The sequence below is a fragment of the Solanum lycopersicum genome, chromosome 7 (genome assembly GCF_036512215.1).
Source record: "Solanum lycopersicum chromosome 7, SLM_r2.1".
NCBI classification, from domain to species: domain Eukaryota; kingdom Viridiplantae; phylum Streptophyta; class Magnoliopsida; order Solanales; family Solanaceae; genus Solanum; species Solanum lycopersicum.
The window spans coordinates 68,339,555-68,351,073 of NC_090806.1; the positions used below are offsets into that span (position 1 = coordinate 68,339,555).

Here is an 11,519-nt window from a genome sequence, read left to right on the forward strand (position 1 = left end):
CAGCTGATTTTCTGTATTTTTGTACTACTAACTCACAGCACACACACCATTTCTCTCTCTCTTCTAAGCTGAATTTTCGTACCATACAATTTACTCTTTCTTTCTTTTTTTTTATTATTATTTTTATTATATAGTTTTATAATCAGGTCGCTCTGATTAAATATATTTGAAAATTTTTATCAAATAATATTGTGGTCATGGAGAGTACCGATTCATCAACCGGCTCTCATCATCAACCACAATTGCCACCTGGATTTCGATTTCATCCAACTGATGAAGAGCTTGTGGTTCATTATCTTAAGAAAAGAGTTGCCTCTGTTCCTCTTCCTGTTTCTATTATTGCTGAAGTTGATCTTTACAAATTTGATCCTTGGGAACTACCTGGTATGTAATTAATTTTTATCGCGCTTTATATTCTGCTGGTATTGATCGATCACTAAAAAAAAATTGTGAGATTTTTTTCGAGAATTTGAAAATTCACAGGAACTTTGATCTTTCGTGGAGTTTTAAGTGTTTTGAGAGGGTTTTCATATAATAGGTGTGAATTTGATTCTTTTGATTTTTTTTATTTTTTTATTTTATTGTTGTTCAACTTTTTTATTTCTTCTTCCATCTTCTTTTTTATTTTGCGAATTTTTAAGTGTGAGAGGATTTTTCATATAACAAGTATAATTCTCTGGTTGTTCCACCTTTTTTATTTCTCCTCCTTTTCTTCCTCTCCTCATAATAAAATGATAATTTGGATTTTTTTTTGATGATTCTTTATAAGTGTTTGAAAAATTTTTACTCGATAAGTTTGTGTTTGATTCTCTTTTTTTAAAAAAAAATAAATAAAAAATCCTCCTCTTGTTCTTCTTCTTCTTGAGGTAACATAATTAGCGTGAATTCTATTCTCGTCAATTTCCTTTTTATTTTCCTTTCCTTCTTCTCTCACGTCATAAATGACGACTCAAAAATTTGATAACCTTTTGAGTGTTTGAGAATTTTCCAGCATGCAATAAGTGTGAATTCGATTCTCGTTATTCTCTCTTTTTATATTTTCCTTTTCCTTCTCCCATGGAATAGAGTTCCCAGGGGTAATTTTGAAATTTTGATAACACGCGTTTTTCAATTTTTATTTTCAGCTAAGGCGACATTTGGAGAACAAGAATGGTATTTCTTCAGTCCAAGAGATAGAAAGTATCCTAACGGGGCGCGCCCAAATAGGGCGGCAACTTCCGGTTATTGGAAGGCTACCGGAACCGACAAGCCGGTGCTCACCGCCGGCGGGACCCAAAAAGTAGGTGTCAAAAAGGCATTGGTGTTTTATGGTGGCAAACCACCCAAAGGGGTGAAGACAAATTGGATTATGCATGAATATAGGCTTGCTGATAATAAAACAAATAATAAGCCCCCTGGTTGTGACCTTGCCAATAAAAAATCACTAAGGGTAAGTACTTCTTTATTTTATTATAATGTCATTTTCATACTTTATTTTTAAATTTTAATATTTTCACAGCACACCATTTGTTGGAATAGTAAGTATTCCTTTTTTGTGATAATCACATTAGCAAATACTTCTATATTGCTAATGTTTGTTTCAATATTTTATATATGACATAATGCATTTTGTAACTCATTTATGTTTTTTTTTTTAAAAAATAAAGTAATAAATAGATACAATCGAATCGTTGATTATATATTATATTTTCCTTTGGTACAGATGTATTCAGTGGCATAATTATATAAAATGATAAATAATAGTCAATTTGACATATACATGTATCATAAATCTTAAATACTCGTAATAAAATATTTGACCTTAGATATTACCTACCTGATATAGCCGCCTAGTTAGCAAAAAGAAAAAGATGTAATAAAATTGACTATTAAAAGGATTACATTTGATTGGCTAATGGTTTTTTTATTTTTTTAAAATATGCAGCTAGATGATTGGGTTTTATGTAGGATTTACAAGAAGAATAATACTCAAAGGCCAATTGATCATGAAAGAGATGATTTGAATATTGATATGATGATGGGATCATCATCAATTCATCCATCATGTATACCAAATTCAATGTCAATGCCAAATATATTTGGTCAACCAAAAATACCACAACTAAAATCTTCAAATTTTGGCACTACATTAATTCATGATCAAAATGACCAAAATTTATATGAAGGTGGATCACAATATTCTTCAAAAAGGCCACTAGCAAATTTGTATTGGAATGATCAAGATGGAGGAGCTAGTAACGATAATTCTCAATCAACAAAAAGGTTTTTGACAGAAAATATGGAAGATGGATTAAATATGAATGCTCGAGCAGATGAACAAAATGGATCTATCGTAAGTCTTCTCAGTCAACAACAAGTTCTTGGGTCTCTAAGTGAAGGAGTTTTTCGACAACCTTATTCAGGCATGAATTGGTACTCTTAAAATATCGAATTATAATATAAAAAAAATATACGATATTATTATACCATACAAATTAAAGGTGTTTGATTATTACAGGATCCTAACTAATTAAGATTGATTAACGAGTGTGTTAAAATTAGATTAGTGGGATTGCTGGATTTGGGTATTTGAGATTTTGTTGGTTTTAAATTAGATGATTTATAGATTTAGTGAAAAAAAATAATAATAATAATTAGGTGAGGGACATGTATATTTTTGTTTTATTAACTGTTTATTTTTACATTATAGTTTTATTATATATATATATATATATATATATAAAAATACATACATCTCAGGAGGTTTGTCTGTGAATAGAGATGCATAGGAACAAATCTTGTAATTAATCATATATATTTTATATCTTATTGGGGAAAAAATATATTCTGTACATTTTATTTTATTTTTACTTTCGTTGGCTTCGCATGAATTTAGTTCGAAAAATATCATCAATAACGATTTATTATTTATATTATTGATTATAACTTGTTTAGAACTGAAATCTAGTTATTGTTATGATCAAAAAAAAGAACCAGCTGTTTTTAAAAAAAAATAAAAATTCACAAAACCCTAAAGATTAATTTAATGGGAGATAATATTTAATAATAATTTGATAAGTAGCTAGTAAGGTAGGTTACTTATTTTGATAAATAATTGATTTTTAATTTCCAAAAAGAATAGAATATCAATTAATTAAGTAGTGAAATTTGCTAGCTTAGAAGAAAAGAAATCTTGTTAAGGGAAAAGATAAGAATCATTTGTTGTTGTGGAAAGCTTAGTAATTAATAGTGACATATTCTAGAGGGATCATACATTGTATACATGACATGATTGATGCAGTTATTTTATTTGGAGAGAATCAAACAAATAGTAAGATAATCTCAATGAGATTATTGGATCCAATATAAGTATTATATATTTAAAGAGAAAGGAGGAAAAAACACAATCCCTTTTCCATTAATTTATATAGCATGATAATAATTTTTAATTACAAATATGTTCGAGCCAGTTTATATACGCTTCAACTTTAATTTAAATACGTATTACTTCTCATAAAAAAGAGATACTTAATAATTTTGTCAATTAGACTAGATATAAATAGAAGCAGTTTTTATTATAAGTTCATTTGATATTTTCGAAATATAAATTTATATATTAAAATCTCAACAAATATTATATCAGAGTCTTTAATTTTAACAACAGAGTGAATTATGTACTACTTAAGATAGAATTAAGACAACCTGCGTACTCGCTAACCTTTTCAAATTACATTTTGTAAAATTACACTAAATATGATGTGCGTTTTTATTATTTGTAAGGAATTAGTTTTATAAGAAACTTAATAATTCAATTCATTGAGTTTAAATCCTAAATTCAACTTAGACTACAAAAGAAAATCACCTAAGTTTTTTGACTCCGTCGAAATTTAAGCGTTTCATCTTTTGACATGATATATTACTAAGGAGCTTTTGCTTTTAGTATTTAGAAGAAAATAATAGAATTATTTGAATAGGAAATTCCATGATATATTGTCTACTCTAGATATACTTGGGATGTCATACTTTTTTCTTGATTATATCTCTATAGTCTCATTTTCTTGGATTAGAGATGGGCAAAAGTATATTCCAAGAGCTATAGGTCCTCACAATATTGACAACAAGATGCTACCTCACAATTATCTTTCTTTCTTTGTTGACTTGGGACCATTTCACTATCATCAAAGGGGAATCATTATCTCCAAAAAAAAACATATAATCTTTTCTTTTTTTAATTATTATGTTAATTGCATTTCCTTTTCAAGGAAACATAACAAAACTACTTTAATTTGATTTCATTTCTCTACTTCTTATTTTAGCAACATAATATTTAAAAAGAATCCAAATGCATGTATCAATATCATGCCTTCACATCATATATATACAACAAGTATACATGTAAGTGTGAACACGCATTATTATATTATTATGTATTTTTTTAAAAATCTTTTTACTTGACGTAAATTCAACGAAATACCTGATTTTTGGTATATGTATTATCTTTTGCATTCCTGAAATACGTTGTATCATACGTACGTATATGTATTGCAAAGTGTACAAAAGAAGAAAATAATATCTTTTACTTGTTAGATTAAAATAGTTCATGTACCTCAATTTCAAAATTATACATTTAGAGGTTAAAGAAATTCTTTTTTGAGTAAAATGAAAAAGGGGTCTAAAAGATATTATTTAAATTTTTTATTTGCTGAAAAGGGATGGTCAGTTTGAATTTATGACTTCAATAAATATGTTGAAATTTCTGTTAAGCCCACTTGAAATGATAATACATTGTCATAATCTTTTCTCAACTGATTTTAATGATATTGTGGTGAATGCACTATCTTGTTGATAGATAAGATAGATATATATGGTATATTACTTCCAAAAAAAGGTCTATTATTATTTATAATTATTAAGCCCATGGCCAAAGATTAAGCAAATAATAATTGCTAGATAAATTGATTGATTGGACTCCTAATGTTAGTAGGTTAGAGAAAATTGACTACATCATGGCCTCTTCTACATGCACCAATGGTTAAATATTTATCTTCACATCTTATTTATATCAAATCATATGAACTTACTATTTATCAGATGATTTAATAAGGTAAAAATATATATACAAGTTTGATTCCTTTGTTCAATTAGGTATTACAATCATTTACACTTTTGCTTTCTTTTAAGTTTTACTCTTTAAGATAATTTACTTTTTCATGATATATAATTTTTTTTTTACTATGATATTTCATAAATCATGTCTCACGCTTTTAAAGAACTTATAATTCAGTGGTTCGCCTCTATTGTCGTTCCTTAGTTTTCTAGAGGTAAAATAAAAGGGGAGATGATAGCGTTAGGTGGTAGGAAGAGCTCAAAATAAGAGCCTAAAATTATGGGATCTTTATTTAGCTAAATTGCTTTTTTAGGTAAAATTTTAATGTGTTAGGTAATTTGATAAAAATGTTTATACTAATTCTAAGAGCCCATTTTCATCACCTAGCGTAAAAATATCTTTTTTTAAAAAAATAATCAAAATTCTCTCGAAATTTTAATTCAATAAATAAGCCAAAAGAACGTAGAGAGGGGCAAGACCTGACCTCTGTTACGTGATACTATGAGTGACAAATACATACGTGGTATTCATCATCATCGTCATAAAAAAAAGTGAATTCTTTGAAAATGAATTTTCAAATACTGAAAAGTTTGAGGAAGAAACATTGTTGTTGAGCTTAACCGTTCAAAGATACTCTTAACATAATATGATATTACTCGCTTTAAAACAAGTCCGTATCCAACTTTTTTTCTACCACTTGTTAAGTTGTTGCAATTTTCACAATATTCCAAGACATGGGGCTGTAGTATAATTTCGAGAACTAGAGGGGAAAGCTTTACTATTAAACAAAATATAAGGTAGCTTAATGCAATTTTTCATTTTTTTTTTTTAATGAAGAAACATGTAGAAGAAGTGCTTTAAGTATTGCATCATTCTTTCTTTTGAGTCGAAGGTCTATCTCTACGTAGAGATCTTACCCTCTTCAGACCCCGTGAAATTACATCGAGTATGTTATTGTTGTTTGCAAGTGAAATGAAATGTACAAGAGAAGAACAGACAATGTATCAGGCTTGAACCACCAGTTCACTTCATTCATATTTCATGATCCTTCAAAGATAGTTAATATTATGTTATAAGCTATATACTTCTATTATGGAAGTTTCAACAGAAACTTCAGCATGAACATTAGAGGTCGCGATTGCACTATTTTACAATTACTATAAAAGAATTTGTGTACATACGCGGAGGAAGGAGGGCTGCGTGCTGTATGCATAAATTATAAACGAGTATCTCAGAGGACGTTTACTGAGCGTATGGTACAGCAAGTATCTGCAGCTATATCACCTCAAAGCTATACATTTCCTCAAATTTTGGTTGTGTCATTGCTCTTCGATTCATTTACTCCTACAACACATCGAATTTAGGTACTATGTCAATACAACTTTACCGTGCATCCAGATAGTGCGAGTAAGAAGCTATTTCACATACCTGTGGTGGGCTTACTGAGGGAGGTTGCGCCTCTGCTTCTACGATCACCTCAGAGACTCTAGATTCTGATTTCTCATTTGAATAACTAATAGATTAAAAAAAAAATGAAGTCAGAACATGATGCACACCTCGTGTAGTTCCGTCTGCATTATTTGTCATCAAAGTTTGAAATAACGTAGGGCACTACAGATAGGTCCAACCGATTGGATAAACAAAACAAATACACGCAATAATAGGAACTCTAATTCTCACAGCTTACAGCAAGTCAACATGATTATCCTCGTGCGAAAAGACTTAAGCGGAGTGATTGATCTACCTGCCTCTAAATAGTCCATGGATAACATCTTCTTGAAGAATAGGAAACCTTGGGGAGTTGACATATATACTAAGGAGAGTAAAGATGGACCACCATCAATTTCCATAACTAAGATAACATCCAATAACAAAACCTTTGGCAAAATTAACTACCTCCAAAGAATACATTATTGAATTATTCATGCCAACATAGTATTTCCGAAACTGAGTCTTTGAATACCATGCACCAAAAAAGTAAAAAATTGTGATTGAATTTGGGATGCTTACGTTGAGAGTATTGTCACCCAAACGAGTTCTACACAGTCAACCCAAAGAAGCCTTTGTTCAACCGGAATTACACCATATGTAATTAGATGAGCAAATGGCCACAGCTTCCAACCAGCCTGAAAATGAGCCACATAAAGAGAATCTGAGTTAAAAGGGCATCCTGATGCATTTGTTGCATGATAGAAGCATGAATGCAAGAAACAACGAATATGAAGGATGTAAACTGCAGGATACTAATCATTCAATCACTTTCCGATCTGCACACCAAATGTCAATTTATCAACACCGCATAGGTTTAGTTTGGACAAGTGAAGTATTTTGAAGATTCAAATGAACACCCTGAAGTAGAAATCTTCTTTGAAAATGCAAACTAATGTTCAACTATGAAAGAAATATGGACCAGATTAAAGAATAAATGCCACAAAACTGAAGAGAAAATGAACATGAGCAGCACATTAGCAACTATCGCCAAGGTAAATAACATGATAAATTCATAGATATGAAAACCAAGAAACAGTAATGTTAAGAACCTCTGCTTGAAGCGAAATAAGTTCAATTATATGAAGGTAATACTGTAATTGAAGCAACAAGTAAGAGCAGGTCTTCTTACCGTCAACATTGGCAAGAACGTAGCCTTCAATTCACTGAAAATAGCAAGAGGGGATTCAAGACGTAAAATTCCCAAAACTGTGAAGTAGATGCTGTTCCAAATTGCTGACCAAACAGTTTGATCAAAGGCAACCTTGACAGGAACCACCCACCAATCTTCGAATGGAAACAGTGCCTAATACGAATCAGTGTGTGTTGCTTAGTCCAGATCAATTAAAACCTATAATTCCACAGTCATGGAAGTATGAAACGTTCGAAAATAGAAGTACCTCACAGAACTGATAATAATAATGAGAGAGGGATCCATGTAGCGTGAATCCAACTAAGCCTGATCTCAACATACGTGCACGATCGATTTCAAAAAGAGGCTTCCCTTCATAACACTGCAACAAATATAGAGAAAACTAATCAATACCTGTGGCGAAAAACAATTTCAAGCGATTCATGGCATTTGCAGAACATTCTATTCAATCCCCAGTAACCTGTGCAATCCAATCCCCAACAGAGTAAACCACTCCACTGATAACCATTTTAGCCAAAACTGGATTTCTTTTAAGCGCTTCCTCGTATGCAACCCAGTTGTGCTGAGGTGCATATCTCAATATCTCAAATAAGGTCCATCCCTGAAAAAGAAGGATAAAGAGCTATATTACCCTGGAAAATTTGTACTTGAGCTTATATTACTACAAATTTCTCCACAAATAACGAGAACTAATTCCACAATAAAAAAATATGTTTCAATGTGGTGAAATCCAAGTAAAGGAATATATAACTATAAGAAAAAAAAATGATACAAGGAATAATAACAAACTTGTCAGTATAAGTATGATTATTTTTTTATGACAAGGAAACCCGCAGCCGTTGTCCTTTGGGTGCGCACAGGGCAAAACCCTGCTCGTATGTAATAGCTCACAAACCACATAGGAGAGGTAACCCGTACTAGGCAAGCCCGGCATGATGAACTCGAGCTAGAAGGCAAACCCCTATCTTTCGCTGGCAAGGGGTTTCAAACTTGAGACCTCCAACATGGAAGTCCCAAGCCCCGAGCCCAAACCACTGGGCCACCCCGAAGGGTGTCCGTATAAGTATTATAAGCGTATGCAAACGGCAAGGGGTTTCGAACTTGAGACCTCCATCATGGAAGTCCCAAGCCCAAACCATTGGGTCGCCCCGAAGGGTGTTAGTATAAGTATTATAAGCATATGCAATTCCTCATTTCCTTGTCAATCTATCAAAGATCTAACTAGTTTAAGAAAAAAAGGTGCTTGAAATCAAGAAAGAGCAATTAGGATTTAACATTTTTAATTGACAGTTCTATACACTAAATGAAATGAAATATGCAATCATCACCCATGAGCAACGAAGGCCAACACAAATTAGACTGCATAGAATTGTCACATTCTCCAATTAGACCAAAAGCAGATACAAAATAAACATCTTATCCCAACCCTGTACACATGTACATAACGACGACATGAAATTCATGACTAAGCTGCAAATGATTTGTACCACAGAAGATTGAAGGACATTAAGAAGGTACTTGGATACTCAAGTTATACATATTAAAGATATCTTTTTAGCTTAGGCTGGAAAGGTTTCTCCTTTATCCTTTTTCATTACCTCTTCACGCTTGTGGCCTAGTGGTTAATTGAGTGGGTTGACAACCACGAGGTCTGAGATTCAAATCAAGACAAAACACTAGTTGATTTCTTCCCATCTGTCTTGGTGGACAGTGTTCCTGGTAGGGGAGGTAGCTATCCACATGGAATTAGTTGAGGCGCAAAAAGATAGGCCAGACATCACAGTTATCAAAACAAATAAAAAACTGAGTTTTTGAGATAATTAAAGATAAGAAACCTCTAAAACCATATGCAAATGTTTATGCTCATAACAATCAGCAAGAATCAAATTTTCAGATACCAAGTTATTTAAACAGTAGTAAGATGTAACTTACATGCCAGTAATCATGATCAATAGTGAGCAATTTAGTAATAGCAAAAGATCCAGCAGCTAACACAATAGTTGCATTTATAGTTCTATCAATAAGTTTCTCCACATCCTCCTCTTTACTCTCTGATCCACCAACACCACTTGCCGAAGAAAACCCACCACCACCTTCAAACGACAACCTCCCTTCATTTCCAAACCCACCCACCACCTGATTTACAATACCCATATCTCCGCCCCCTAATTTCGGTTCTCTTTCCAACCCAATTACAACCCCATTTTGCTGGTCCATAACGTCAGAACTTTGGACCCGAATCTCGTCGGCTTCGTTTGATACCGAACCCACTACAGCCCAATCTCTCAACTGCTGATTCTGCTGTTTAAGACCTTTGAATAAGAATTGAGACTTCATGGGTTTTGACAGAGAGAGAAAGGGCTTTGAGTTGGATTTTTTTAGAGAGAGAAAGGGGTGTGGTGAGGTTAAGCCATTGATGGTCGCCATTGAAATGGAAAAATCTTAGATCAAAGCTCACTTCACCTTCTTTCTCTCTGTTCTAGTTAACTGTAGAACAAAGAAATTTTATATGGAAGAAGATCACTTTGGTGATCAGGTACTTCGCGTTATAGGCTAATTAAAATGATCCTCTAATATTTGATGACAGGAATACAAGCGCATTAAACTATTCATGCGGCTGAGAGTTCTCACCGTCTAAGCGCTGGAGGCCCGTTACGTCAAAAGCAAGAGAAATCACATCTCTCTTTACTTTTTTTGCCACAGCAAGAACATATTGAGTATTGATTTCATCTTCAAATTATAAATAATCTTAAAAACATAATGCTTTTAACAAAAATAAATAATTTAAAAATGTATTTTACTTATATTACAAGATTGGAATTGTATTTAAATTTAATTTTAATCAAATAAAAAAATATTTTAAAACCTTTCAAAAATAAAAAATAACTCAAATCTAAGTTTGAGAAATATTTTCACTAATTCTCATGTTCGACTTTAATAAGGTGGTTTTTGATTGGTAGATATGTGGGTTGCAGGTGATTATGGTGGAGCTTACATGTTTTTTTCCTGTGCGACTGCGCTAGCCTCAAGCAACGTAAGAACAATCATAGCCAACAATTGAGCAAAGCCAAAAATATGATAATTCGATATTTTAAAATTATTATCTTGTTTACGAATAGGAGTATATGATATGGTTGGTAAAAAAAAATATTCTTTTTGATTAATAATAAAATGTAAAAAGTTAAAACTTTATTTAAAACACAATTTTTTATTTCATAAGAATGGTGCATCGCATGGTCAACTTGGCACTTGGACTTTTCTATATAAAATAAAATAAACTTTTTCTATATTTCCTAAAATTAGGTAAAAAATTCTTAGCAAAGGTAAAGAATATATTTAAGGGAAAATTGTATATAATAGCAAACTAATAACCTAAAATAAATGGAGTAGTTAATGTTTGATTTAATTGTGCTCCATAGCAAACGTTAGCTAAAATTTGTCAGGCGCCTCTCTCCCAAAAGTTTCGCTCGCCACTCTCCCATTCTCGCCTCTCTCGCTTTATACACAGAAGTGTATAATTTTTGTTTTTGTTTTGTATAAAGCGAGAGAAAATTGTATATACACATGCAAAAACATATGCTTCGTGTTATACACTTAACTATACAATTTACAAACATTTTACTTCAATTCAATTGTAGATAAATGCAAATTTTATACAAATATTGCAAAGAAAAAGGTCAACGAATTATACAATTGCAGTGAAATACAATTTTCTCTAACTTTATACAACAGTAGTGTATATATTGTGTTTCTGTTTTTGTATAAAGCGAGAGAAAAACATAAATCTTCTTG

The 11,519-nt window shown here is 31.8% G+C and overlaps 2 protein-coding genes across 2 annotated transcripts; one reads left to right on the forward strand and one right to left on the reverse strand.

The window, feature by feature from the left end:
- Positions 1 to 2,843, forward strand: NAC4 (NAC domain transcription factor). Its single transcript, NM_001279348.2, is given in 3 exon segments — positions 1 to 384; positions 1,125 to 1,429; positions 1,925 to 2,843. Coding segments are annotated over 3 exon segments (990 nt in total). The 5' UTR covers positions 1 to 197; the 3' UTR covers positions 2,423 to 2,843.
- A 3,245-nt stretch (positions 2,844 to 6,088) lies between these two features.
- LOC101247444 (uncharacterized) lies at positions 6,089 to 10,663 on the reverse strand. Its single transcript, XM_004244153.3, has 7 exons — positions 9,660 to 10,663; positions 8,188 to 8,328; positions 7,975 to 8,088; positions 7,707 to 7,880; positions 7,097 to 7,212; positions 6,515 to 6,599; positions 6,089 to 6,430 (listed from the first exon to the last, which is right to left on the reverse strand). The coding sequence occupies exons 1-7, from the start codon at positions 10,152 to 10,154 to the stop codon at positions 6,425 to 6,427; spliced, it is 1,131 nt and encodes a 376-aa protein (XP_004244201.2). The 5' UTR covers positions 10,155 to 10,663; the 3' UTR covers positions 6,089 to 6,424.
- Between the last annotated feature and the right edge of the window lie 856 nt (positions 10,664 to 11,519).